At 39.9% G+C, this 25,643-nt stretch overlaps 1 protein-coding gene across 2 annotated transcripts in view; it reads right to left on the minus strand.

The window, feature by feature from the left end:
- LOC139463733 (dnaJ homolog subfamily C member 13-like) overlaps window positions 1-25,643 on the minus strand; it is a 510,967-nt gene that overhangs the window by 314,518 nt on the left and 170,806 nt on the right. For both annotated transcript variants that reach the window (XM_071244983.1, XM_071244982.1), the window contains exons 27-29: window positions 24,440-24,502; window positions 23,694-23,795; window positions 137-241 (exon numbers count right to left, since the gene is read on the minus strand). In XM_071244983.1, the coding sequence (XP_071101084.1) occupies window positions 137-241; window positions 23,694-23,795; window positions 24,440-24,502 (270 nt within the window). The remainder of the gene's footprint in view (window positions 1-136; window positions 242-23,693; window positions 23,796-24,439; window positions 24,503-25,643) is intronic.

The raw sequence follows: 25,643 nt of genomic DNA on the forward strand, positions 1-25,643 counted from the left end.
TAGGATAGGTCTGCGAGATTTTGGCTTCTATTGGGCATGGTGAGATTATTGAAAGTAAGTATAGTGACACCAAATATCATAGATAAGCTGGACTCATACCCCAGAAGACAAGTTTGTGTCTTTGCATAGAACTTACCTCACTAAAGCTGTATGGCCCCAGTCTTTCCTTGTCTGCATTTCCAAAGTACCACTCCTTCTCACTGTCACGCCTCATGTCAGGCGAGGCCTCGATCACATTACTCTACAAAACATCACACATTATTTTCAAAGGGTTAAACAAATATACATGTTTGCCCACCAACACAACCAACTGAATACCTACAATATACATACATTAGACTACCTTTAACGCTGCCATTTTTATGCATCACACACATCAATGTTTACTCACTACCCTATCTCCAGCTATTTCTCCTTTCTACCCCATTTATTCTTTTGGGAAATGTTGTCGGAAAAAACAGCACAGGGCAAAAATATAAATACCATCAATACCGTTAACTTAGTGCATTGGCACTGTAGCTCACTTGACATGTCAACAGTCTAAAATGTCACCAAAGACAGATTTAAAATAAGTTGTAGTCAGCACTACTATTGAAATATTTTCTTCATAAATACTGAGGTTAAAGAATTAACAAATATAAAACAAGTAACTCAATTTCCACAATCTTCAAGAATGTACTATTGAAGAATATTGTTTCAACACAAAAATACTTACATTTACTTTCCATAAAGGTTCAACTCTGTTGCCTAATGTACCTTTTATTAGTTTTAAGAAGACTTTCTGATGCAACAAAAACAATTCAATTGTTTCACGAAGACCATATTAAAATCCCAAAATTTTGACAAAAATAGGATGTCATCATAAGGCCAAACATACACGACCAAGTTCAGTTTTCTCTGTCTGACTTCATTTTGAGAGCATTAAATTACATTTTGTGCAACAACAACAAAACAAGTAGTATGATAAAAATACAAATTTATTAATATTTTAGCAAAAAAGGGGGCTGACTCGGTTACTGCTAATGAGAAAGATGATTTGGAAGAGAGCGCCACAGAGAGGTGTCGGTGTCCTGGGGTCGACATCTTCCCGAGGCAAGCGAGTTAAGTGACTATAAAAGTCCAGTTTCCACCCTTGCCGAACTAGGCTGGTATTATGGAGTTACATTTTGACTTGAATAACGAATCTATGCATAGTCCAATCAAAATCGCACGCCGAAATCGAAATCCGGTTCATAAACTGTTGTGCAGATATCAGTTGATTGCAGGATTTGCAAAGCATGTGCACCACCAACTCATTGTCAGCAGATATTTTCCAAATTTTTTCGTATTTTTAATCAAGGTGCTCATGTGATTTAATGCATTTCGCAATGTAAGACCCGTTTTATCACAAAATAGATCTTGATTATCGATCAGATCGTCTTGACTGGGCGCAACAATTTTATGTGAAGCAAACGCAAGTAATATGAGAGGTGGAATCTGATTGGTCCATAGTAGAGGCTTAGAGGGGACATAACTGCTAATAGCCACTGGTGGCGCTGCAATCGAGCCCAGTAATTCCAGCCTAGTTCGGCAAGGGTGGAAACTGGACTATTAAAGTCAGTTAACACTCTTGCCTTGGGGAGATGGGGGCCGAAGACCCGGACAACCTCTGCATTGTGACCTGGGGTGCTCCTGACACGGACTAGGGATATCTAGACCTGGGGTCACAACAACCCGGTCATCCCTGGGATCCTCCGGTCCTGGGGTCACAGCGACCCGGACTTTCCCGTGGTGTGAATGTGGCTGCTCCCTGTGAGTTTGTGAGTTTGTAAGAATGAGCAACCTAGAGCCCCCAAGGAATAAAATATAATAGAGAAAAACATGGCAGAAGAAATATATATACAGTATAATAGAACAAGATGTAGGTGAGTAATGGCACGATGAAGCCTTGAGTAAAGGCTGATGGGGCATGGTAATGCAAAATAAATAGTGGTGAATGAAATACTAAAATTACAAAGTCCTACAGGAGTATACTAGGGCATATTACACTTTGCTAGCTATGCTTGCTCGAGAGCATAGCCTGAAGTACAAATGTACCTATTGAAACAATCAGACGACCAGCGCCCTAAAGTCTTGATGAGATGAAGTTGCAGCTCCTATACAGAATGAACGCTCTGTAAAGCCTTGGGAATTAAGTCCGGAGCGACGCCATGTAATGGCTAGCCAGGATAAAAAGTTTGTCCTATTGACTGGTACAGACTTTAAGTCCACGAATAATGGGGCTGTTGAACTAGCGCCATGTACGTGCCTGATCTTGATAAGCCGTTGCATACAGCGGAAAGGACACACATAAGCTTGTGTAGCAAAGAGTCGAATGTCAACTCCTTTCTGAAATGGATCTGTTTTTGAGGCTTTCAGTCGCAATGTAAAACACTTACGAGTTGTGTCCACGATTATGGCGTTCAAACACAAGTTCGCTTCTGGGTCAAAGGTTTGAGAGCATGTGAACTCTCCACATCTGAAAAAGGCGAAAAAGGCCGGGGCAAAAATAGTTTCGATCAACAGATCCACATAGGGTCTGAAGAGACCTCTCCTGAATGTTTAAACAAGCTTGCACAAAATATGGTAGGTAATTGGTAAGCGCTTGGTTGTTGATGGTGGACTTGGCATCTTTTTATATCCCTGAAGGATAGTTTGTAGACGTGGTAAGGCTGCAGGTGTCCAGTCAGCGGCTAAGCGAAACTCCTGCTGCTAACAATCCAAACTTAACACCGGCTAGCTAACATTTGACAGTTGAATATTGTTGTTTGAGTGTTCCAAATCTGTATGCCACAAAATATTCAAGTAGTGTTTCATTCACTGGCAGAGACCGTATGCTGTAACGCATGGACAAGACGTTGAAATGCACAAGAAAGTTGACGTAAGCTTGTAGTCCTGTATTGTAGGTTGTCTGTGTCTGACAGCTGATGGATGCTGACCATAGGTGCTGGAGATGAGAATTCACGGCCACATCACTTCTGAGCTTGGGGGGCAAGGTGTCGGTCATAGGTTGGCCAGAGGCGCCAGGGTGTGGAACTTGGTGATCTGGAAACGAGAGAGAGCATTGGCTATAGCTTTTGTTGCACCAGGCACATGAGTAGCAGTCACAATAAAGTTATTAGAAGCAGCTTTCCAAGTCAGCGTACGCATAGGCACCATTATTTGTAAACACTTTGATCTGCCCTTATTGATAATGTGGACAGAGGCAAGATTGTCGCAGCGAAACAAAATTCTCTTCTTGGACCAAGAATGGCCCCACAGCACAGCTGCAATGACTATAGCTGATTTGGATAGTTCGATGAGATAGGATATGAAAGATCTTGCATTTGAAATTACTGAGGAGATTGGCTATACGAGATAGCTTGTCTTCTAGAAGTCGTGCTGTCATTGTTACAGAGTTCAAAATGATACCCATGTACTCGACTTCTGTAGTGGGTCCTGTGGTTTTATGGGAAGCTACGCCGCTGCGGCATCGAATGTTGGAGAGTCGATTGTGAGGAAATCATCTAGTAGGTGCAGGATGAAGTGAACATTGTGGTTGGTTTGTAGGAGCCAGCAGATAGTAGACAGTTTGTCGAAGATTACAGGGCTTGATCGGCAACCGAAGGCCAGACGAGTATGAAAATAGTACTTCTCAGGCCACTTGAATCCAAAGAACTGCCAACATCTGGATTGAGAGGAACTTGCTTAAGGCATCCGAAATGTCTACTTTACACATCCAAGCGCCGATACCTGAAGGTTTGAGTTTGGTGATAGCATGGTCTAACGAGCAAGCCTCTTTATCAATAAGTTCATTGATACTTGGAACATAAGCATTGTCATGAGGGGGCTGATAAATCCAGTATCAGCCTCTTCAATTGCAATACCAAGTGGGCTAACTCGGTATATCGGGAATGGGGGCTTGGTAAAGGGATCAATAAAGTACCGTTTCTCCACTTCTGTGTGAACTAAATGTAGAGCAGTATCTGGATCTTTTCTTGCACTGAGATTGTTACCACATTCTTTAACAGTGTCAGGTAGGAGATAGACCATGGGGTCGAATCCATAGGTAAAACCTTGTATAATGTAGTTAAAGAAGTTGGTATCTGGATAATTGACTCATTCAGCAGACAACCTGTCGACCTTCACTGGTGTTAACACAAAACCGTCAGGCACTATACTGGGTAGTCAGTTGCTGAATGAATGGGCTTTCTTGCATTGGGAAAGACTGTGTCATGCAAAACAATTGAGGCATATGTGGGAATATTGGCAGTTCTCACGATTGCAGCCGGAGTAATTGAAATTATTACACAGTCCTTCATGACGCACTCTACGGCAACCTTATTTCCACTCTGCATTTTGGGCATGGGTTGCCATGGTTGCTTGGTACTGGGTTTCTCGAGTGCTCGGTGATGTTAGGACACATTTCTGTTTGATGAGAAAGACTGTTACATACACCACAGGCTTTGGCTTTTAATCCAGCTGTACAAATTGTCCAAATGTTTTGATCTCACACTCCCAAATCAATAGGTTCGTCAAGCTCAATGTATGCTGCTACTCGTTGAGCGAACATCATGTGATAACTGTAGAAGGCTGGGCCTTCGAACAGTTTAGCCAACTGGATGACATTTCTCTGTTGTCCATCCAACAGACTGCGCAGTTTGACATCTCTGCCACAGAAAATGTCGCGATAGATGTCAAAAGCCAAACAAATTTCTGATTGGGTAACAACAGTCATGCTAAGTTGACATAAGTACCATCCAGAATTTTCTTTTTGAGAGCTGGAGAAACTGGATGAATGAAGGCTAGAGAATCAGATGGGACCGCCCCCTTGTTTCCAGGTTGTTGAGTGACAGATGTCCAAGTAACAGGTGGGACATTTTGCCGGGCTGTGTGGTTACTTGCGGCTTGCATAGAAGTCTTGTCTCTTTCTCGGAGGTATTGCCGCAATTCTTGCAATTCATTGTGCAGGTCGGCAACTGTGTGTTGCTGTGATAACATCCATGGCGAGAGATCTAAGCTATTCTCTTGAGGTGGCACGGTGTTGGAAACAGGAGGCTGCGGCCTGTTAAATAGTTGCAGATCTTCGACATCAGCCATGGAGCTGGTGACGGCATCTAAAGATGACCCCTGCCTAGGGAGGCGACTGATCTCCCTCTCATCGTAATTGTCGCTGTTTTGTGATGTCATGGTTGCTGTTGGCTGGCTTTGGCCTTTGTAGTTTTCCTGGTACAATTGGATAATCGTACAATCGAGTCCAGGACGCTGGTACTGACACGCCCCATGTAGATAGTTTGGCTTGCAACTGTGCGGTGGTTAAATAAGGATCAGATCCGGGCGTGCAGATCAACGTGTTTGTCTAATTGCCCTTTCAACTGACAATTGGGGGTCATTTGGTGTGACTTCACGGTTGCTGGAATTTTTACTTATTTTCTGTGCTTTGATCCGATGAGAAGTATGTGATGCCATCTTGTGTGCGAAAGATCACATTCGTTGAATGAAAACACATCGATGGTGTACTGGGACACAGATAAATATAGATTTTATAGCATGAGACAAATGTGTCTAAATGGTGACACAGCATGAACAGGAAGGGATACAGGAAGGATACCTGCGCATGTGCCGGCTATGTAAACAGAAGGATGCTGGGAAATGATATTTATAATAATAGAAATCATTGCTAATAAAACAATGAAATAGCCTTATTCAGATGTACAACAAAAAAGTGGTAATATTTTAAAACTAAAAGACATAAGTCATGAATAGGAATTTCTCAGTAGGAGAATATGAAACTGACTGGTTAAAAACTGGAAGTTACATACGATACGAATTACGAGCAAGGAGGTTGATGGAGGGAATTAAGATGAATGAATATTTAAAGTGTTTTGGGGAAGAGATATGTAATGAGAAGATGAATATATATTATGGTGAAAGGTGAGGTAAAATTGATTAAGTAGATATGGAGAAGAAATTTAAAATGGATGCTTGACAATTGAAACATGCGAGGAATAAGATTTATAATATACATGAGCAATGGCCATGTATAGGTTTTTCATCAGGATACTTTTGCACCCACATAGAAAATGAGATTTGAACCCTTGGACACAGGTGTCAACAACAGTGGGAGCATACAAGACCTTGCACGATGGATGACTGATTCTGGATATGTCCACTAGGGTAAATGTGAAAGGAAATATTTGAAACCATTTACTGATTTTTCATTATGTGACTGGCCCTAAATAGGCAAAAAAAAATCCTTTGACACATGGATACTGTAAAAGTTTGTTATGTGTTATCTTAATATATTACTTATCATGCAACACTATGGCCTCATATTAACACTCCCCTTGTCTGGTTAAGGTATTTATCAAACTAGGCAAGTGTTCAGATATGACTTGCAAAACAAATTACATTTAGCTGAAATATTCCATCATTATTTGTCAAAGCTATCATATAGGAACATTAGACAAATCATTTTTATGAAGAGAGATCTTTTACATTGCTTTTACAGACTGATTCTGTTGGTTAACAACATTTGACATATGTTAAACATGTATAAGGAACTTACAGCAATACTAAGTATGTCACACATTATTTATACTACCGACAAGAAATACGGGAAATGATGAAAGGAAAGTGAAGATGTTTTGACGATAAATGTCTGTAAAAATAATTTCAGGGGTGTAGATCATTATCTGGTGTGTCCACCATGTTGTGTGATACATGCACAACACCTTGATCACATCCCAATTAACGTGTGTATGTTTGCCCTTTGTACTGACCACCAGTCTGCCTGAAGAGCTACCCCAAGCTGGGCCATGTTGTTGGGTGCTGGGTCTCTGGCGTACACTCTCCGCCTGAGAACATCCTACAGAACGTTGCAGGGATATGTCAGGGGACTTAACGGGCAAGTCAAAATTATGTGCGCCTTATTTTCAGAGATAATTGGTGACGATCTAGGCACGAAGTGTTCTGGTATTATAAACTTGCAGTGCAAAATTTCAGCCAATAATTCTAGAACACAAAATTTCGGCAATATTACACAATTGCCAAATCAATTATCCTGTTGTATAAGAAACAATCCCCCTATGCCAATCATGGTCAAGAATTGTTGCCCTTGCATACAACACGCTGTGCACAGCCCATCCCTTGGTTTCACTAGTCCATCCCCTTCTTTGCCGCCTATGGTAAGTTGTTAGGGTCACACCCTTCACAGGACACCTTGCTTTCAGACAGGCTGCACAGAGCCAATGTTTATAGGTAGATGTTGAAATTTGCCTTCATTAATGTACATGTACGGAATTCTCTTTTGAAAACAGAAGCAGATTTGGTTTACAGAGTTTCTGATGTAGTTGAGATCATCATGGTTTAGAGAGTTTCTGATGTAGTTGAGATCATCATGGTTTACAGAGTTTCTGATGTAGTTGAGATCATCATGGTTTACACAGTTTCTGAAATAGTTGAGATCATCATGGTTTACACAGTTTCTGATGTAGATGAGATCATCATGGTTAACACAGTTTCTGATGTAGTTGAGATCATCATGGTTAACACAGTTTCTGATGTAGTTGAGATCATGCTTTACACAGTTTCTGATGTAGTTGAGACCATCATGGTTTACACAGTTTCTGATGTAGTTGAGATCATCATGGTTTACACAGTTTCTGATGTAGTTGAGATCATCATGGTTAACACAGTTTCTGATGTAGATGAGATCATCATGGTTTACACATTTTGGCTGCAGACACACTATAACTAAATCTTAAGATTTTCCACAGAAGTCCTCTTCACTGTCAACTCCACACAAGTAGTTGTTCCCCAAATAGCACATGTAGCTCTTCAGCTCTTCTTTGCAAAAAGGTGGGAAAAACGTCACTTCTTTCCAGAACATCTCACTACTGGAGGCAGATGAATTGGGGAGGTGGGTGGGAGTACCTCCTGATGTAATAGAGGTAGTATTCTTAGAATTATTGACAATGATAACTATTGTTTGATAATTCCTGTGAATCCTCTACCTCTATTACATCATAGCCAGAATTAATATACCAGAGGGATAAGACGGGATCTGCCTCATGTAACTCCCTGTGTAGTTGACAGCAATCCAATACTGTTGTATGAGTTTTTGTATATTACCAGATCCAAACCCTCTCAGGAGGTAATTACTCTAGAATCTCTCTTAGAGAACTTGAAATTGGGTATTATGATGATATCAGTCTATATGAGATACCTTCACCTGAAGTACCTCATTATTTGCTGATAATCATGAAATGATGTCTTTAGTTCTATTCTAACTCATCATTTATCTCCGATAATTAGATTGACGTCACTTCCAGTTTATCAACTTCTGGAAAAAAATAAGCGCTGATAATACCACAAATAGATTCTACTTGGGGAAGATACGAGGGGTTCTAATATCTTCTAGTAGAAAGGATTTCATTAATCTGTTGAGAGTGGGATGGTTTCCGATAGATAATCCATCATGTTGAAGTACAGAATGAAGGGAATACTTAGGCAACCAGTCCTGTCCAATCCATGGATAGTGCATCTATCTGGAGAGCTCTCGGATCTGGTCAGGCTGAATTAAACCGGAAGTTGATGGTTGAGACTATGTCGCGAAGAGGTCCAGATGCAGGGTGTCCCAAACAGCTGAAAATATTGGCTGATATCCGGGCAAAGATATCCCGTATCAGGCCCTGATGTAGACTATGTCTTGTACCAGACAAATCTCTGACTTGGTCGGATGGATGAGGAATTCGAGATGAGACATGAGTTGGGTCAGGATTGTCCCATGGTTTGTTTCTGATTGGAAGCCAGGAAATCATCTAGATATCCATGAAGTCGTGCCATCTGTAAATGGGTGAAGTTTATTCTATGTTATTCTGGTGAATAACCAAGGGGCTACTGATATGCTGAATGGTAGAACCTGGAACTTGTACCTTAACTCGACTGCTTAACCACATCTGGCCTCATCTGGCCGGGGAAGACTGCTGAGCCTGCAACTTCTTCAGTGGATTTAAAACCGAAGTGATGGCAGCTAGACAGGTGTTAATCATCTCTTCGATGGAGGCCTGTTGTTGGGCGAAAAGTTTCCCAAAGCACTGATCTCAAATCCCAAGCTGGAACTGATTGGGGAGATCACTAAGATAGAGTCAACTTTATTCCTCGCGGCCTCCTTGCGCTTCGCCATGAGTATGGAGGCATCTAACTTCATGAAAGACTTGGACAGGGGAGAACACATGTCACATCTCGACTCTACCGTACATGAAGCCTCTCTACACTTCCAGCAGAAGTCATCTGGATCTCCAGTCAGCATGAACTGGCCACACTTCTTGCATGTCAGCGTTGAAGTGGAAGACGCCATCATAAGAGATACAAAAAAAAAAAACCCTAGTATACTCACGCATCCAGTCAGATCGTAATAATATTTCTGAAGAAATTAATAAACAATGTGACTACCTTATACCAGGTGCTAGAAAGACAACACACCTACTCACATGAGGCACAATGTACAAGTACAGACATGGTGTACAAGTTGTTGTTGTGTACAACGCTACTGCTGTCTGTGTGGGTTTCAGGTACGTCTTCTGCAAATGCTAGGAACTATACCTTATCAACATTGTCTGAGAATACCTCACTGTGTATAGAAAGTGAGTATTGTGAACAATTTGTACTGTTTGGAACGTTGTTTACAGAACGAAATATGAACATAAGTGTTAGATCCCAACCACACATAAAATCACTGCTCTTCCAATCAGGGGATTTAGAGTTAAACCCTGGCCCCTCTGATAATGGCATGGAGGAATTAAAGGCAGCTATCATTCAACACATAAAAAATTCTGAACAAAGAGTTTCCAATGAGATAAAATCCCTGAGGACTGAGATAATGTGCATCAAAGATGATATTGTTGAATTGAGAGAGGAGCTTAATGTGAATAGGAAGGAGACGCATGTGGTGGAGTTAGATGTGGAAGAGTTGGCACAAAGGGTTGAAGATATGGAAGGTTCCCGGGAATATATCAGCCAACTTGAAAACAGAATAGATCAGGAGAGACATAGTAGAAGAAACAATATCATAATCTATGGAATACCCGAGAGTAGTAGTGGTGAAACATATAGTGTGTGTAAAGGAAAAGTTATTGATGTATTAAACAGAGCTTGTGAAAAGGGTCCCAAATATTCCCCACTAACACCAAGGGACATAGAGAGATCTGATTGGCTGCAATCTAGGAGAGAGGGGAAACCAAGCCTAGTAACTGCACGGCTGACCCATTGGGAGGATCAACTACAGGCAATTGGAATGAGGGAGACCTTAAAAGAAATGGGATTTGGGATTGCTACTGATCTGACAATGTTTCAGAGAAAAGAACAGGATAAGAACTGAGAACCCCAACAAGCGGTATTACTATAAGGGGGGCAGGATAGTGGAGAGTGAGAGACAACGCCTGGAGCCACCAGCACAGGAAAAGAGTGAGTCCCAGGACTTGTCGGAGAGACACCAGAGCGTTTACACCTCATCTAGTGAACGTAATCGACACCAAGGAAAGAGTGCACAGCAATCCAGACACAGAACAGCCCACCCCCTAAGTCTGGGACGACATAGGGGTGTGGCCAGGGCCTGGACAATTTAACGACGCATCACTTTAATTGTCCCAAACAACATATGTTAATGAGATAAGAAATAACATTAGTTTTTTATTTTGGAACATTTCAGGATTAACTTCAAAGATTACGGATACGGATACAATGAACTACTTGAACACGTTTGATGTGGTAGTCCTAACTGAAACATGGATTAAAGACATACCACAAGAACTTGAATCAATGTTACAGGACTTCTCCATAGTAAATAAGAAGGCAGATAAAATAGCCAAAACTGGGAGATTATCAGGTTGGATAAGTGTTTTGTTAAGAAAGGATTTTGTTAAATACATGAAATGGACTAAAAATACTAAGAGGTGTATATTTATTTTATTTGACAGGACACTTTTTGGTCTTACATAATATGTTTTATATTCCACAGTGTATATTCACCCTGAGAATTCAGCATGGTATAACTATACTGGATTAGAAAGTAAAAATTGTATTTCCCTTTTTCAAGAAGATATTCTTGATATACTGTTGGATATAGAAAGGGACGTCATATCCTTTTTCGGTGGAGATTTTAATGCCCGCACAGGCAATGACCCGGACTATGTTGAAGATGACATAATTGAACACATTCAGGGCTATGAACACAACCTTATGGACTATGTGCTTGATCATTTTCGTATCAGGCGATATTCACGTGACACTACTATTAATAAGATCGGCAAATGTTTGCTGTATTTGTGCTCAGTACTTAACGTTCACATAATGAATGGGAGATGTGACTCTGACTCGGATGTTGGTGATTTTACATACGTAGGTCATAACGGGACTAGTGTAATTGATGACGTTATATGTTAACCACAACTTTTTCATTGCTGTTCTGACTTTTACTATTAAGAGCTGAATCATCACATCTACCTGTCACCGTCAGTCTACAATCAGCAGATGTTACATTTCCTAGACATTTAGGTAACACAGCTAGTAAAACAGGTGATTGTTTCAAGTTTGTATGGGACAATGATAAGAACGAGCAATTTCATGATGCTTTTTACTCTGATACTGTACAAGAAGTACTTCACAGATCAATTGAAGTGGCATTAACTGACATCAATAAAAGTGTGCAATGTTTGGTTGAAGCATTGTGTAAGTCTGGTATGTGTATGAGAAGGAAAGTTGGTCGAAGTATTGCAGATAAGAAATGGTTTGATATTGAGTGTGAATTCCTCAAAAAGGAAATATATTTAGGAAAACTAAAGATGCAGTATCCTTATCAATTTACAACCAGGCTAGAAGTAAGTATAATAGTACATGCAGAAGTCAAAAAAAAAGGAATACAAGGCGAGACAACGAGAAAAAATAGAAAGTAGCATAAATGATCCAAAAAAGATCTGGTCTACTCTCAAACACTTGAATGGTAAAAGACAGGTTTATAAAAATGACATAAACATAGATACCTGGTGTAAACATTTGAAACTTATTTTCTTTTGACAATAACAGTGAAGATTTGCAGGAAGACATCGAAATAGACAGTGAGGAGGCTAGTTTAGTAGCTGATATATTAGATCTTCCTATTTCAAGAGAAGAAATAACTTCAAGTATACAAAGATTGAACAATGAAAAAGTCTCCTGGTATTGACAATGTAATACCTGAGTTTTTTAAGAATTCATCAGATATAATTGTCCCATATTTAGAAGTCTTGTTTAATGCTATTTTTGAAAACTCTCCAATTTTCCCAAAGATTGGTCAGTGGGCATTATCATTCCTATCCACAAACAAGGTAATGTAAATGATACCAATAACTACAGAGGCATCATATTATAAGCATACTGAGTAAAATATTCTCAGATATCATTAATAGAAGATTAGTATTTGGGGCTGAATCACTTAAGAAAATAGATGAGGCACAAGCTGGTTTTAGAGAGGGGTACTCAACTAAAGACAACATTTTTGTGTTACATTCTTTAATTCAACATTATTTATCAAGTAAAGGAGAGAAAATTCATGTGCTTTTTGTAGTTTTTTGTAAAGCATTTGACTCAGATAACCGTGATAAACTTTGGGCCTTGCTTAAATTACGAAGAGTAAGCAGCAAGATGTTGAAACTATTATCAAGTATCTATGAACAAGTAAAGGCTTGTGTAAGAAGTAATGGTACTCAGAAGATTTTGAATGCAATGTAGGTGTTCGACAAGGATGTATATTTAGTCCTTTGCTCTTTACTTTCTTTATTGACGAGCAGCAGAAGAAATACAAAACAATTGTAAAGGTGGAATACTGCTACAACCAGATATTGTTAAAATATTTTTCCTTCTGTTTGCCGATGATGTCGTAATGATTCCGAGTACTGTACCTGGACTAAGTCAGATAAATGTGCAGGAGAAATTTTGTAAATTTTGTGGTTTTAAGTGTTAACACAAAGAAGACCAAAGTTATTGTATTTAAAAATGGCAGTATGTTATCAAAAAGGGAGAAATGGTTGTACAAAGACAGTTATCTGGACGTAGTTACAAGCTATGAATATTTGGGAGTACATTTTTCTATTAAATTATCTTGGAATTTTCATTCAATACAGGCTGCAACACAAGCAAAGAAACTTCTCTATGGGATACTTAACGTCTCAGATCTACTGAGAGTGTAAATCTTAATCTAATTTTTTTTAATTTTTGACACAAAAATAAAGCCAATTCTATTATATGGGGCTGAGATTTGGGGAGTACATCAGCCAGAATTGATTGAAAGGGTGCATGTTTATGCATGCAAAAGATATTAAGGAGTAAAGATAAACCACCCCCAATGTAGTTGTATATGGTGAATGTGGTAGGCTTCCATTTTATATAAATGCACAAATTAAAGTCATAAAGTAGTTGTTAAGGCTATTACTGATGCCAAATGATAGGTACCCAAGAAAGTGTTATGAAATGATGGTATTGTATGACAAAAATGGAAAGCAAAGTTGGGGTTCTTCAGTTAAAAAGTTCATTAAAGAATTAGGCTTTGGTTATACTTGGCAAAGTCAAAATGTAGATTGTCCTGAACATTTTGTGAAATTGTGTACACAAAGGCTCAAACATACATAAAACAGTGGTATTGTTTGTTAGCTTTATCATCAAAATGTCAGTACTTTAGTGTGTTTAAAAAACATTTTATAACCCCAGAATATCTTTTGAAACCACTATTGTACAAATACAGAATTGCATTTTCTAGATTCAGATGTTCATCACATGAATTAAATATTGAAACGGGAAGATATTTCAAAACTCCAAAGGAAATCAGATTATGTAAAATGTGTAGTCTACAGCTAATAGAGGATGAGTATCATTTTGTACTCATTTGTCCATTTTACCAGAATTTGCCAATTAGAAAGTGGTCAAATGTTACAAATGTTATATTTGGGATAACACTTTCTTAGTAAAGTACAGATTCTCGTACTTTTTTGGGGTTGAGTCCTGTGCAGGATTCGAACCCACACTTACATTTGACCACTTTCTATTTGGCATTGTGTATTCATAGCTTTCGGCCATGGGAGCCATGTCAATTTACACTTGTCAGAATGTACTCAAAGTAAGTGATCTAGACTACCAGTTGTCGGATTTTCACTTTCGTGGAAGATTCAGTGGCTGAGTGGGTTAGATCGCTGACTTTGTGTGCTGGCGATTAGGTGCCTCACTCTGGCAAGTGTAGGTTTGAAAGTGTTATCCCAAATATAACATTTGTAACTATTTGTTACAGTATATATGGAATACTTTTTGAGTGTGCTATGCCATTCATAATCAGCTTTCTTAAAATATCATGGCTAAACAGATATATGTAACACTATATAACATCATGGTGAAGTTATTTTGGAAATATTGTTTATTAAATATTGATAAGTTCCTTTTGTATATTATTCAGATTTTCAGCACTTAAACTTAAATATTCTTCATATATACACTATTTCAGTGGATTGACAATCAGACCAGTTGTACTTATCTTAGGTGTGAAATCGTTAACATTTTCTTAACCTTAATTATAATTTATGTCAGGAATTGCTGGAAACAATTTTGTCAATGTATTGGTGAATCTTCCCTTAATGTTTGTAAAGTAGGTAGTGAATCAACAAATGATGTCTGCATGTATTCCACTTCCAGTGTTATAGCCAGTGCCTGTAGCTTTTCTGCCTCTCACTTGTAAATGTAGTTGTCTTGTGTCATCTTGTTAAGAATAAAAAATCTAATAATAGTTATCATTGTTAATAATTCTTAGAATACCATCTCTATTACATATCTGCCATAAATACTGTATTTTAGCTTCAATCACACTAACTAAAATTTTCACTGTCAATTACACACAATTAGTTGCCACCAAGTAGTCTCATAACTACCAACACCGTGATGTCATAATGCATGGCGGTCATATAACTTTTTTCCTCATCTCCAACTAGAGGTAGATGAATCGGGGAGGTCGGAGGGAGTAATTAGTATGTAATAGAGGTAGTATTCTTAGAATTAATAACAATGATAACTATTGTTCGATAATTCTTACGAAACTTCTATCTCCATTACATATCTGCCAGAATATACCAGCGGGATCCCAGTGGGATCTGCCTCTAGTAACTCCCTGTGTAATTGACAGCAGTCCCAGTGTTTCCGTTCTCTGGCATATACCTTCTTTTGGCCGGTAAAAAATGGCAAAGACCGGTAAATGTTTAGTGTGACGGTCCCAGTGTCCAGTAGAAATAATGTTAGAAAAAAATAACTTTAACTGAGTCTGTGTCTGCAACAAGGTGTTTAAACTTTGTTCGCTCAACTCTAAAATCAGTCCGTGTTTCTCTTCCACACAGAAAGGAATTCCCAGTTTTCTAAAAATAAACTGGACTCGACTCGTTTCGTTTCATTCAGATTGCATCTGTATATCTTTGGTATCTTGACACAACAAAGCTATAGTAATCAAGTAACAGATTTAAACGATATTTTCCGAATGAGTTCAGAACCACGTGCTCACTCATGAACATTGCCATTGGCTAATTTGCATATCACAATCATGTGACTGAACCTTCGCGTGTTTGTAAACAAACGTGCTTATTCTGAAAACATAACAGACTGGCCTAATGCAAACATTATTGGTGAGCTTTAGATATTGTTTTTCAAAATAAGATAGATCTAGATATGCTACCACAAATGCAAAAGGTGCATGACAAAATATTTTGGGGCTCCATGTGCTGTCATCTAAACCTACGGAGAGCTATATTGTGATGCGGTCATTTTAATGTGTAAATATCATATGTATTGTCATGCAACTCACTGTCGCAGTTGTAGTAGCGTATCCATATAATTATGCAAATCAATATGTAAAGCGCCCCCAAATACTTGCATTAGTCTGTTCTTTTCTGATTTCTTAAAAAGCGCGTTGGTTTACAAAGAAGAGAAAAGTCCGGTGACGTGATATGCAAATTAGCCTGTGACAGTGGAGCGATGCTAAGTCACCACAGCGCCGGAGTGGGATCCAATGTGAACAAAGAATAAATATGCAAATAGTGATAGTTTTTCACATTTCATGATATTTTCTCAATGAAACTTACTTACACAATCTAAGACATATGTATATCTAAATAGATAGGCTCGTCAAAAATATAACAGATGAAATATCTTGAATAAAAGACGTATATATATACGTCTTTGCTTGAATGGAGATGTGACGAATCATCTGAGAGGACCTATGCTGACCGCATGGAACTCTGGGTAGGAGGGTGAGCCACGTGTAACTGCAAGCTCTTATACCTTCGTTACGTAATATTGTGATAGGGGCTGTTGCTGTGTGGAGCTTGGGCATGAGTGTACCGCCGTAATAATGGCCTGCAAGCAGACGACACTGTCATCATTCTTTGGGGGCAAAAACAGTACGCTGGGGAACAGAGGGTCTAAATCAAATTTTAAAAGTAAGAAAGTTGTCCCAGAGACTGACAAAGAGGGTGACAAAGAAACGGGCACTGGTGATTGTAGTCAAAATGTTGCTCAAAAACGTAAACTTGATTCAGTGTCTGAGACGGGGTCAGATACGTCAACTGTCAGTTGTCAAAAGGCCAGCCAAACTAAAATTCGGGAATTTAATTCTGAATAGTTGAAGGAATTCAAATGGCTACGTTATGAAGAGGAATGTGGTAGAATTATGATGTACTGCAAGATATGTGAGGCAGCTTGTAAACAAAACGGATTTACAAAAGGTTGCATTAATATGATGGAAAGAGCATCGCGATGGCGCGGCGCATCACCATGCTGTTACCACAATGTATCAAAGAACTTCCATGGCAACTCATATGAATGCGGAATGGAAAAAAATGATGAAAAATTGACTGTGATGATGAGAACTGTATTGTTCATGGCAAAAGAAAATCTTGCTACTAATAAATTTTCTAGTCTCTTGGATTTGCAGGAAAAAATGGATGTACCAGTTTAACTGGTGTGGCATATACACATTCTCATTCATTGGAAGAAATGGAACATGCTTTAGTTGAAAGCACTATTAAGGATCTAAAGGAAAAAATAAAGGAAAGCCGGTTCGTTGGTTTAATCATCGATGAGACAGTAAACGTTACTGTGGAAAAAAAACTGATTATGTTGAGTAGTGCTAAAATGAAAACCTGAGACAATATTTCTTGGTAATTTTACGGTACACAGTGGGACGGCCGAGTGTGTCACAGAGAAGGTTAAAGAGGTGTTAGTACAGTGGAACATTCCTATCGTAAAAGTTTTCGATCTTGGATCTGATGGCGCAAGTGTGATGACTTGACTGCGAAGTGGGGTCGGTGTTCGACTGCAACAAGGTGGCAGCCCTTTCATGATTCATGTGCACTGTATCGCCCACAGGGTGGCTTTAGCATCCACTGATGCAGCCAAAGTATCTAAGACTATCGCTATAGAGAAACACTGAATAGCATTTACAAAACTGTAGGAATATTCAGCGATGAGATATGCCAGATGACGTGAACTGTCAGAGGTTCTTTCTGATTCCGATTTGTCAAGTGTAAAACAGCCGTGCAGTGTGCGTTGGCTGTCCGTAGGGAGGGCTGTTAAGGGAACGAAAGATAACTGGCCAGCACTTGTCATGGAAATAGAAGAAGCAGCAGCAGAGCGAAATAATGGTGCAGCAGTCAACATCTAGAAAAAAATCAAAACTACTCATTTATTGCAACAACCTACATGCTATCAGATGTGTTGTATCATATGGACAAACTTGTCACAATATTTCAGAAAAACAATCTGAATCTCGGCATGATAAAGCCAATTTTGAACTCAACCTGCAACTCATTGCAAAGATTGCTAAAAACACCAGGAGAAAATGAGCAATCATTTATTGACAACATCACAAACGGCGTGTTTCGTGGTGTGAAAGTTACATATGCAGATGCACGTTCGGTGAACGCTTTTCAAAATTCACGTGCAGGCTTCATCGATGAATTGTGCAGTACATTACATGCCAGATTTCCTGAAGACAGTCTGTCTACCCTTACTTGTCTTGACAAAGTCCTGAACCCATCTCACTTCCCAGATTCACGTGAAGAATTGAATAACTATGGAAGGGATTCCCTAAATCAGCTGATTACCCATTTCAGTCCTGTGATTGGTCCAATAAATAATGACGTCACATATATCATAGATGGCGACCGGGCCAACCGTGATTTCGCCAGCTACAAAACTACAGTTGTGGGACTTGATACACACACACTTCAACAGAATTGTCGAGTTATCATGGCTGATTATGTGGATATTTATCCAGATTTTGCTGTTTTCGCAGCTGTAGCCATGACGATACCTGTCAGCAGCGTAGCAGCCGAACACGGCTTCAGTCTGCAAAACCGCATACATACGGCAAGTCGTAACCGACTTTGCCAGCGAAGATTAACCAATCTTATGATCTTGAACATGCATTCTGGTGAAAAACACCTTCCTGCAGCAAATCTACAGTTCAGAAATAAAAAGAGAAAACTCTGATCGAAAGGTATGTTTTTACACAGTAACATGGGGGACTGTCCGAAAAGGACCAGTATATTTTTAGTCAGCCGGTCCAATGACCGGCTGACAAAAAAGCTAACGGAAACACTGAGTCCTCTTCTGGAAACCATTATTTACCGATTCTAATCCTACTTGAGATAATTCTCTCTGAAATTCCCCTTGAGGACTTGAAAATCAGAAACTATGTCAATAATCAGTCAAATATGTGATATTATCACTAGATTTACCGTTATATTTGCTGATTTTGACACAACTAAACCTTGATTAGTGACCTATAATACTGGCGATTACGCCACTTCCAGTTTTGACGTCACTTCCGGTTATTTCTACCCCAAAGACGTCAGAAGGGCTTTGTTCAGCTATTTCTGGTGCTGACATCACTTCCAATAATGACATCACTTCCGGTTAATGGTGATAGATGACATTTAAGGTGCTTCTAATCCCTCCTACACCTAATAAGCAGAGTAATCAAGGATGTACTTACCCTCTGATGCTCTGCTGGTGTCGGATCCCCCCCCCCCCCCCCCCCCTCCCCAACACCAAGACCAAGATAATACATGCCTTGTTGGTCCGGCTGCACGTCACGTAAGTAAAAAAGCTGGTGAAGTGGTGAAGGTGTTTTTGTGGGCCTGTAGCCAAGAGATAGAACTTGAGAGCTCTGATGGGACATAAGAGTCTATCTGGGTGATCCACTGTTGGTCCCACTGCCAGAATTATATAGTGTCTATGACCCAATGGTCCCATTGTGGTAGATTGGTTTTAGGCCACAAATTCTGGAAGCGATCTTATCATTATAGAAGTCCAATGTTGATCATGGGTAAGACTAAAATAGTCTAACTATTGCTGCTGTAGCCATGGCTAGCAGAAACGATATTTTCCTGGGTTTTTGAAGTAAGGTAGCCTTCGCCATGGGTTCGTAAGGTTATATGTTAACAGTGCCGATAGTACCACAAATAGATTCTACTTGGGGAAGATATGAGGGGTCCTAAAAACTTCTAGTAGAAAGGATTTCATTAATCTGTTCAGAGTGTGATGGTTTCCAATAGATAATCCATCATGTTGAAGTACAGAATGAAGGGCTGATCTGTAACCTTCTATCGTCACGTGTCTGAATTTAATGCAGCATTATCAATAATCCCTAGTCACCTTCTCCACTGGACAAACGTGTCCCATCTGTTGTCATATAAAAGGGAGGATGATGGTCGCCACGATATTGCCACAGAATCCGAGGCAAGCTCAGAGTAACTGGATGTTTGCATCTTTTGAGCGATAACTTCCAGGCGGTTTCATGTAGGCTGGGCAGATTTTTTGTGGAATATGCTGGACCTGGGCTGTCGTAGCAGATCCCAACAAAGTGGTAACTGTATGGGTTCCTCCATTAGTAGCTTTAATAGTATTATAACACAATCTGTCTCCTCCACCTTGTGGATGATCTTGTCTAGGAGAGACCATGGTTGGAATGCGTAGCCAAATAGATTCATCCAATCCATCAAAGAGCGTCGATCTGGTGAGTTGGTGGATCTGGCAGGTGGCAAATAGATCAATGTGTGGCATGTCCCATATCTTGGTTATCCAGCTGGAGATCTGTGGATGTAATGTCCATTCTGTTGCCACTATTCTCCCCCGACATGAGAGGTTGTTGGCCAGTATGTTCAGTTTCCCGATGTCTCGCTTCCATCAGGCATTTGAAGGAGTCTGCCAAGGCAAACAATCATGTAGTCTCCGTCATCAGGGAGCTGGATCTGGTTCCTCCCTGCTTCTGAATATATGCCACTACTGTGGTGTTGTCCGTGGCTATGAGAATTGATGATAGATGAAGTAGTGTTTTACATTCGAGGATAGCGTAACATATGGCCTTCATTTCCCTGCAGTTGATATGAAGGTTTTTCTCCTCTGTGTTCAACGATCCCTGTACTGTGAGATCGTCCATATGAGCTCCCCATCCCGAACCTTATGTGTCTGTAAATAGATGATGATGTTCTGGCGTCGGATAAGTCAGAGGGATGCCACTTATAACATGTTCTCTGTGATCAACCAATGGAGGTCTTGTAGCAAAGCGGGAGGTAACTGAGACTGGAACTCTAGGCTCTTCAATCGTATAGAGTCTACCCATATCTGTAGAGGATGTAGCCTCAGCCTTCCTCTAAGGTCATATCCTGCAGAGATGTCAAGTTGCCTGGCAGAGACATCCACCACCTCAGCGACTTGCTGGGTTGACTTGAGATTGATTAGATCATCTTTCTAGTCTTGTCAACTTGATCCTCTGGTGGACATAGATATCCCCTGTCTAGATGGAATCTTGCTCCGATGTATGTAACGTCTTGGACCGGAGTGGTCTCTGACTTGACTGGTCTGACTAGGAAACCTAGGTAAGTCATGGACCAAGTGGTTGGGCGTAACTTGCTTCCAATTCGGCGTATGACAGACGGCGCCATCCCACTGGGCCCAGTGTTGGCGTTATGTTGAAAAACGGTAGGCTTAAATCACAATCCATAGGCATAACCAGGTCAAAAGGGTCTATAAGGTCGGAGGGGGTTGTAAGGAAGTCAGAATTTTCTTTCTCCTCTGTAAAAGGTGAGTAATTAGCTCCATCACATCCTGGAACTTGCTGTATCAAGTTCATCCGAAGTCTTAGTGTGATGAACTAATATGCCTATCGCTTCTATGCCCGGCAGAATAGTGGACAGTAATGGCAGGGTCTGCCTAATAGCAAGATCCAGATGACCTTACTCCTTATCATCTCAAACAGATGTAACCTATGTGCGCTTCGGGGCAATAGATGCAATGTTTCCATCTAGTTCCGGGGTCGCGGCTAGATGATAGCCACTGGCGGTTAGGTAATGTGAGAACCCGGGTTAGATGTCATCACTAAACCTGAGTTGATGTCGTCCTTTAAAGTTCTACAAGGTAGATGGAGAGTGTCTGCGATCCAGGTGAGGATTAGGGATGGGATGACTTGGGCAAAACCGCGATGACGGAGGGAAAGTCTGACTTTCAGGAGTAGCATCCAACAGAGTAGAGGAATTATTATCTCTATTCCTTATCTTGTTTCCATATCATTGTAGGAGCGAGTCCTGTATCTGTCCTCGACTGTTCGGTGCTTTGTTGTAAGACCGTCAAACGGATTAAAGAAAGATCTGATTTGACCAGACAAATCACTCTGATCCCGTGAAGTTGATAGGGGATTCGATACTGGAGGAGCCGTACTGTACCCGGTTCAAGAGGGAAGTGTCACAACTGGAGGGTGTGACTTGTCTGGAGATCGCTCGTGTGTGTGCGTCGCTATCAGTAACTCAGAACGTGAGTGTGAGGAGGGTCGATCTCATTCCATCTGTCGATCTCGATGTCGATGGGGAGTAGCAGCGTATCAATAATAGTCTGCTGTAAGAGGATATATGGGGTAGGGCCAATATCAATGGTCTCTGTATCGATCAGTTGTCAGATAAGGATAAGTATCTCATAGGTTGGTATTGGTGAGATTGAGATCAATGTCGATCCCAGTCGACATCTCTATAGTAACTGAAGTGTCAAGGTTACATTCAACATGAGGAACGACGACCCTTGGAGGGTGGATTGTGGTTTTATGTCGACTTCTCTGTAGAATGTCAACCCTTCAAAGTCGACTCTGAATGTCGACCCGCTGAATGTCAACCTGGAGAATGTCAACCCATGGAGGGTTGATCGTGGTTTGATGTTGACTTCTCTGTAGAATGTCGACCCTTCGAAGTCGACTCTGAATGAACCTGGCGAATGTCCTTGGGTCAAGACTGCTCTCTACTCTCTCTGTGTCTGGTAGGCCATGTCGATGCCTGGTTTCTACTAGAGTCACAGTAGATTATTCCGGAATAGCTTGGTCGATCAGAGTAGAGGTATGGCTGGTCGATCTCCAAAGTCGATACATGATTTCTGTAGATCGGGTCTGAGAAGATATATCTCGGTCGACTGGTCAAAAGTTACTGGCAGTACCATTTGTTTGTGATGTACTTGTTGACTAGGAGTTTGTTGTAGTCGGTGGATCCCTGTAAAGACTGAAGAACCAGTGGGAACTTTGTCGTGCAGAAAACTGTGGGAATTGTATCTTCTTCCACTGACACGGAAGTATCGTGTCTGTAGTGGTTGTTTCACAACAAATTTCACACTTGAATGACCGCTAGTCTTGGTCACACGTTTAGGTTCTTGGACGCAAAGTGTCCATGTTCAGTATCCTTGGTTTCAGATGGGTGATCAATCCCTCTCTTTTGGCATTTTTTAAGATAGTCTATCAATGCCTCAAATGAGAGTATTCGGAACACTGTGAACCCAAATACAATCACAGCTTAATTTAGGAGGATCCACTGGAGAAAATATGTGCGCACACTTCATGCAGGTTTTTATGCAATTAGTGCCCCCAAACTCCCATAATTTGGAGAAAAATATAGGCCTAAATATTCTCTCCCCAAAAATGTATGTCTCCACAGAGGTGAAAAGAAAGAGGATGATGAGGCAGTCAATGGACCAGATCCAGGACAGCGTACGTGCTGCACGAGATCCGGGTGCATGACCTAGATACTGGAGTGGTCGTCATGGTGATGCATGGGTGGCTGGCAAATGAAGCTTAAAAGCTGGAAACTTTGAACAAGGGCATTTCCACGCAAGGGATCGAAAGAAGGAGGAATGCAAAGAGTGAAATAGGATGAGTTTAAAAATTTATCCTTATTAATTTATGCTCTATCTACACTGTATATTGTAGATAGTTTTATTACTTAAATTCTGTTTCAGTCTTTTTCTAACTGGTGCTGACACACCAGTTTTTTCAAAAATAAAGTAATGCTTAGCATGAGACCAGATGTTCAGGAAGTTTCAAGCCTTTTTAATGTTTATCCCCATTGAAACAAAACAATTCATGCAAAAATGCTTTGAATTAAGTATCAGAATATGTATGGTATCAGGAGATACTTGTATTGTGACATCCCAAGCAAAGATACAATATACAATTTCTGGTTAGAGGTTGTATGAAATATCTCAAATAACACTTGTGTTGTATGGTTGAAGTCATGACAAGAATGAAGCCAATGAGTGGACAGACAGGTGGCTAGGAAGGCAAATACAGGCTAATAATGAAATCAGAATGTGTCCAGTACCTGTAGAGGCACCGTGGCTCTTGAAGTGTGTAGGTGAGCTAGGGTAAGAAGGTCCACAACCACCTTGATGCCATTGGAATCCATAATTTCCTTCACATTTTTCTGGAACAAAACAGTATGACAATTAGATAGATCATTGAAACCCATCATGAAACAAAGATTTTGTGACACTTAGCTTTGAACTGAATGAACATAATGATATTAAGTTCAAACCTTACATTCAATCAATGTTTTTACAAGGATTCTGTTGTAATTGTTAAATTTCAGTATACTTGTTAATTCATATTAGGATATCCTATATTCCCCACAGCCACTGCCTTTAAAAGACAACCAGGTTCAATCACAGGTTTAATCCACACAAACTCAAATCATGTAAAGCATAGTAAAGCAGTTGTTTTCTGATTTAGTACATTTTGCAACAAAGCTTATCAAGCCCCAAAGAAGGTAATAACCCTCACAGTCAGTATCAGCTTGAGCTCTGTCACATTCTTAAAATTAGTGCCTCAAGCTGGAGCTCACCAGGATATGTATTCACCAAAGAGAGACATTTAAAAAAGACTCCACATCACTTACACATGTGAACTTCCGAAGATAAGACAACGACAAACTACTCCGGCCAGCTTTATCAGTATATCAGTAAAAATTAGTCTAAGAAAATGGGCTAAAGCAAGCTGATGTTACTGGACCACAAACATTTGTACTATACACAGGCTTTGGACCAGTGGATAAGGCTGCAGACTGCTCACCTGATGGAGAATAAGTTTGTTCAAAAACAGAATCAAACGGTCTCTTTCCAAACGATCTGCGCACTGAAAATGAGCAGAAAATAGTATAGAATTGTGGTTGCTTTGATGGTGCTAAAAGTTTTCTGTACTAACTGGCTGAATGATCTCTGGTTTAATTTGGAAGATTATCAGGGTATCAATGTATGTTCAAATAGACTTTAGAAAACAATAAATTGTTTAAAAAAACATGTCACATTATGGTCCTATATATCTTCACAAGGTTTCTGCACTACAGGCCTTGTGCTTCCTAAAATGTCTTAGCTTTTCAATTTTTACAAACAGAATTTCTCATTTTTTATTTTATATGCATGAACAAATCTCAACTCTACTGTGATTCTACACATTATATTTTTGTCAGATTCCTAGGCCTGAAGGCTTCCTGTAAGAATATGCTTTAGGATATTTCACAGTGTGTTAATATATTTCATACATTTTTCAGCTTCATTGGCCCAGTGGTTTCAGAGGGGATGTTTGTTACAGCCACTGAAATAAACTAACTTGATTTTCAGTCAGGTAAGCGAAAAACACAAACTATAGTGTTTATCTTAATGCCAGAACTAATTGGGTCCTAGTTATATCCTCATGTTACAGGTTCATCCTTTCAGTCAGTTTGGGGAAGAATCAAGGTGAAAGTTAACAAATAAAGACAACATACCACACAACAAGCCCACTTTGACATTTGGACTTAAAGCTAAAAGGGATTTTCAATAGAGTGGCCAAGAAAATCCAAATACTTCAGCAATTATTGGTAAATTACAAACATCAAACAATAGTTATCACTTTTAATAGCTCTAAGAATACTACCTCTATTACATCACTGCCATTAATCCTCAATTTAAAAAACAACAAAAATAAACACAGAAGAACAAATCCTGTATTTTGGCAGTCATCTCTCTATGAAATCATCAGATTTTCAACACAGGTGCTCTTCACTGACAACTATCAATAAACAGTTGTGCAAGAAATAGTATTCATACTGCCCGAAGGCTCTTGCACTTGAGTTGGGAAACCTAATTTCTTTCCAACAATAAGCACTCCAGAGGCAGATAATTGGAGAGGTGAGTAGGATTACTCCTGAGGTAATTCAGGTTGTATTCTTAGAATTATTAACAATAATAATAATTGTTTGGTAATTCCTGGGAATATACTACCTTGATTATATCAC

This window comes from Haliotis cracherodii, unplaced genomic scaffold (assembly GCF_022045235.1).
Source record: "Haliotis cracherodii isolate W230 unplaced genomic scaffold, xgHalCrac1.p SCAF_16, whole genome shotgun sequence".
Taxonomy (NCBI): Eukaryota; Metazoa; Mollusca; class Gastropoda; order Lepetellida; family Haliotidae; genus Haliotis; species Haliotis cracherodii.